Genomic DNA, 5,000 nt, shown 5'->3' with positions numbered 1-5,000 from the left:
AACTTCTGTGACTCGTGTGTGTTTGTGGAGATAAACATGGTGGTACAGGTGAGCGGGAGCGCAGGTGTCTTACCTGCACTGATGAGGATGTATGGATCCTTTAACAGGGTCAGTAGTGGAGTCCCCTCCACACTCTGAAACACAGGAACCCAACCTGGTCAGTTCAACACACCTGAGTCTACGTCACACCTGAAACGCCTCTCATCACATTAAATCAGATTTAATCAGATTAGACCAGGTCAGATCATCAGATCTGGATCAAACTGGTACCAGTATGTTAAGTGGACTCACCCCAGGAGAGATCTTTGAAGGCTGCAGGATGCACAGCTGCAACGCTGCAACGCACAAACACACACACACACACACACACACACACACACACACACACACACACACCGCATCACGTATTCAACACAGGCTTTTAATTTGGCGGTCTGTTAGTTGGGTTCAATGTAAAAACACTGTGTGAACAAAACCAGGTGTGTGCGACACACTGGGTCCTGGACCTGGTCTCCGGTCTCACCTCCATCAAACAGAGCCAGGAAGGCCAGGATCAGGAAGGGGGCGCTCTTCCCCACAAATTCATACATCACACTGCCAAACGGAGCTCCGACTGAAACACACACACACACACACGATACACAAAAGTACAGAGACTAACACACACATACAGTTTGACATAAAACTGATTTTTGTGTGTGTGTGTGTGTGTGTGTGTGTGTGTGTGTCTCACTCAGGACTCCCATAGCCAGTCCTCCCAGTGCGATGCCCATGGCGATGCCTCTCTCCTCGTCATCTGTGTACACACTGGCCAACATACCCAGACCTGCGCACACACATACACACACACACACACACACACACACACACACACAACACACACACACACACACACATCAATGATGATCATGATCATTCTCTGACACTTTGAATTGTTTGTAAATAAACATATTCATTGTGTGTGTGTGTGTGTGTGTGTGTTACCAGTAGCGAAGCCCATACACACCTGCCACAGAGGAGAAGGACGAGCCGATTCCCTGCAGAGAGCGAGCGAAGAACAGCAGAGCGTAGGTCCCTGAGAATGCAAACACTGACACACACACACACACACACACACACACACACACAACACACACACACGATTCAATGTTTCTTTACAGAAAACACACTGCTATGTGTGTGTGTGTGTGTGTGTGTGTGTGTGTGTGTGTTGTGTGTGTGTGTGTGTGACTTACTGATGGTCGACACAAACATGATGATGAATCCAGCAAACATGGGGATGTGATACCCGATCCTAGAGACAGAGAGAGAGAGAGAGAGAGAGAGACAGAGAGAGAGAGAGAGGAGAGAGAGAGAGACTTTTGACTTTAACACAACTTTATTTGAGACCTTATCAATAACATCCTTAAACTTTTTCAATAAGTCAAAATAATCAAAAAGTTACTGCAAACAGAAAGAAAAATGAATAAATAAATAAATAAATGAAAAAAATAGAACAAAACAAAACAAGAAAACTTCCATTCACACACTCTCTCACACACAAGCTAAGCTAAGCTAAGCTAAGCTAAGCTAAGCTAAGTTAAAAGTCCTCCCCTAGTGAGGTCAGGAGCTGCCCAAAGCCCCACTCAGCTCTGAACCCGTTCATGTTCCCGGTCAGTGTGAAAAACTCTCGCTCTACTTTCAAACGAGCTGCCACCAAACCTTTCAAACAGCGGACCGGGTCAGTCCAGCCTTCCCCCCTCATCTGGTTTTTTCTTGTCCTCCAAATTGCCAACTTGGCAGCTGCAAAAATAAAATTAATTAAAACCAAGGACTGTCTCTTCCTGGGAGTGTACTTTAGTCCGAGCACAAAGACGGACAGGGAGAAGGTCTCTCCCAGCCGCTCCACCCACTCCTGCAGCAGCTGGAACAGCCCTGTCAGGAGGGGGCAGGACACCACCAGATGTTGGAGGGTTTCTGGTTCAGGGCAGAAGGGGCAGTTCTCCTCAGTGCTGGGGTTCAAGTGAGCTACGTGTCTGTTCGTAGCTATAGCTCCATGTACGATCCTCCACTGGAGGTCGGCCATCCGTTTCTCAACAGGAGGCTTGTACAGGAGACGCCAGCTGCCTTTAGGGGAAGAGTCTGAGCCAAACACCTCGATCCACCTGGACTCCCGGACTCCATCCAGAGAGCGGAGGTTCAGCACCTTGATGCAGCTGAGGTACAGCTGCTTCTTGGTGCAGGAGCTGAAGCTGCCCAGCACTGGAGTCTTCAGGGAGAGGAGCAGGCCTCTGTCCTCGCTCCACTACCCCACATCAGGACTCACAGTCAGTGAGGGGAAGACGTAGTCCTGTCCCTCACACCATTGGTCGGCCATAGTCCTGTTGTGAGCAAACGCCCTCAGAGGAGCGGGCAGCGAGAGCCACACCTTCTCCATCAGGCTCTGCAGCATCGTGGACGACCGGACGCCCAACATCTCAGCCAGCTCGTCCAGAGTTCTCCTGGTGAGGTGACCCAGCTTCACAACGCCAGCCTCGATGAGCTTCGCTCTCATGGTGGGCGAGGAGAGACCAGCAACTGGCAGGAAGGCGCTGTGAAACAAGGGCTTCTCAAAGAGCCACTTCCCCGGCCGAGGGTTGGGAGGTCGGGCGACGGTCAGTGTCCTCCAGGCGTTTAAAACCGATTTGTAGAAGGGTGTGAGCCCTTCCAGGTCACATCCAGCTGGCTTTAAAAGAAAGAGCTGTTTGTCCAGTCCGAGCCGTCCAGCTCTCTGGAGTAAGAGGCGGGCCAACGCCGACCAGCAGGGGGAGTGTCCATACAGCAGCCGCTGAGCGGCTTGCAGTCTGAAGGCTGCAGTTCTGGACTTGATGTCAATCAGGCCCTGCCCCCCCTCTGCCACAGGGAGGTACAGGACTGACGCTTGCACCCAATGACATCCAGTCCAAAAGAAGTCCACCAGGAGCTGCTGCAGTTGTTCCACGAGGTCAGGCGGAGGCACCAGCACCTGCAGTCTGTGCCAGAGGGACGAGGCCACCAGGTTGTTGACAATCAGAGCTCTTCCCCTGTAGGACAGCTGAGGTAGCAACCATGTCCATTTAGACAACTTAGCTTGCACTTTCCCCAGCACTCCCTCCCAGTTCTGCCTTTCCCTGTCCTCACTGCCTAAGTGAACCCCCAGGACCTTCATCCCTGTATTTCCCCACTGCAGGTTCCCAGGAAGGCCTGGAGTGTTCCCTCTGCTCCACTCCCCCACCAGACATGCCTCGCTCTTCCCCCAGTTCACCCTTGCTGAAGAGGCCTTCTCGTACAGAGCTAGGCTGCCCTCAAGCTCCTTGATGTCCCTCTGATCCTGGACAAAGATGTTAATGTCGTCTGCATAAGCCGATACGACCACAGGGGGGCCGAGAGCCGGCCCAGGCAGACACAGACCCCTCAGCCGCTTCCTGAGCCTGCACAGGAGCGGTTCGATGGCCACACTGTACAGCTGTCCTGAGATCGGGCAGCCCTGCCTGATCCCCCTTCCCACCTCTACAGGACGGCTCAGCCCCCCCCCCACCTTCACCACACAACACGCACTCCTGTACAATAATCTCACCCAGGACAAAAAGTGCTCTCCGACACCAAACGCCTGCAATGTGGCAAACAAGAAAGAATGAACTACACTATCAAAAGCTTTCTCTTGATCTATCGATAAAATGCCAACATTTAAATTATATAATTTGCAGACGTCAAAAATGTCTCTCATTAAAAACAAATTATCCCTTATGGATCTGTCTGGGACACAGTAGGACTGATTGGCACCAATTAATTGTCCAATAAAAACTTTCAGTCTGTTGGATAAAACCTAAAACCTTATAGTCTGTGCATAAGAGAGCCACAGGTCTCCAGTTTTTCAAGAGCGTTAGATCTCCCTTCTTGGGCAGCAGGGAGATCGCTGCATGGCGACAGAAACAGGAAGACTCCCTTTGTTAAAAGACTCCTTAAAAACATCCAACAGGTCGTGTCCCAGCAAGTTCCAGAAGTGTTTAAAAAAGTCTGCCGGCAGGCCGTCCATCCCTGGAGCTTTCCCTGAGGCCATGTGGGTGACGGCCGTGGTCAGCTCCTGCAGAGACAGGTCCAAACTGAGGGTGTCGCGGTCCTCTGGGCTCAGCCGAGGAAGGTCGTCCAGCAGCTCCTCAGTAGCGTCCATATCGCAGCTCTCCGCCCTGAATAGGTCAGAGTAGTACTCCACCGTGTGTCTCCTCATTTCCGCCAGGTCAGAGGTCAACCTTCCATCCGGCAGGCGGAGACACACCATCTGCTTCCTCTGGGCCTCGGACCTTTCCAGGCTGAAGAAGAAGCTGGTCGGAGCGTCCATATCCTTCAGTGAAATGAAGCGAGCTCGGACCAGAGCTCCTTTGGCTCTCTCATGGAGGACAGAGCTCAGCTGCTGTCTTCTGGAGGCCAGAGTCTCTGTGTCGGCTGAGGACACACTCTCCAGCTCTCTGATCTCTGCCTCCAGCTGTTCCACAGCCCTCCTGATGTTAGCCGTGGAGTATGCTGAGTACTGCTGGCAGAAGACCCTAATCTGACCCTTGCCCACCTCCCACCACTGACTAAGGGAGGGAAAAGACCCCTTCCTGGATTTCCAATAAAACCAGAAATACTTAAAATTGTCACAAAACATAGAGTCACGTAAAAGCTTAGCATTAACATGCCAGAACGATGAGGATTTCTGGGTGGGAGATAAAAACAGCTCTGCTGACACTAGATGGTGGTCTGTGAAGCCAACAGGGAGGATGTTACTGTTCGTGACACGAGCTGTAAAAGCAGCAGAGATGTAAAGTCTGTCCAGCCTGGCTGCACTGACCCTGCCGTCCGAGACTTTGACCCAGGAGTACTGCCTGACTGACGGATGCTTCATCCTCCAAACATCCACCAGATCAGCCTCTCTCAGCAGCTGGGCCAGAGAGGAGGAGGAGGACAAAAAACTTTCCTCAGCCTTCACCCGGAAAGACACCTCCAGTGTTTGAGCGGGAGAG

General features: G+C 51.7%; 1 protein-coding gene across 2 annotated transcripts in view; it reads right to left on the bottom strand.

Moving 5' to 3' along the window:
• LOC130170205 (chromaffin granule amine transporter) overlaps positions 1–5,000 on the bottom strand; it is a 30,674-nt gene that overhangs the window by 9,787 nt on the left and 15,887 nt on the right. For both annotated transcript variants that reach the window (XM_056377389.1, XM_056377390.1), the window contains 6 exons: positions 1,236–1,294; positions 1,007–1,090; positions 734–826; positions 524–613; positions 292–335; positions 74–134 (listed from right to left, as the gene is read on the bottom strand). In XM_056377389.1, the coding sequence (XP_056233364.1) occupies positions 74–134; positions 292–335; positions 524–613; positions 734–826; positions 1,007–1,090; positions 1,236–1,294 (431 nt within the window). The remainder of the gene's footprint in view (positions 1–73; positions 135–291; positions 336–523; positions 614–733; positions 827–1,006; positions 1,091–1,235; positions 1,295–5,000) is intronic.

This window comes from Seriola aureovittata, chromosome 5, assembly GCF_021018895.1.
Source record: "Seriola aureovittata isolate HTS-2021-v1 ecotype China chromosome 5, ASM2101889v1, whole genome shotgun sequence".
In the NCBI taxonomy this organism is placed as follows: Eukaryota; Metazoa; Chordata; class Actinopteri; order Carangiformes; family Carangidae; genus Seriola; species Seriola aureovittata.
The sequence above is the reverse complement of the archived record's forward strand: the minus strand, read 5'-3'. Positions and strand labels throughout refer to the sequence as shown.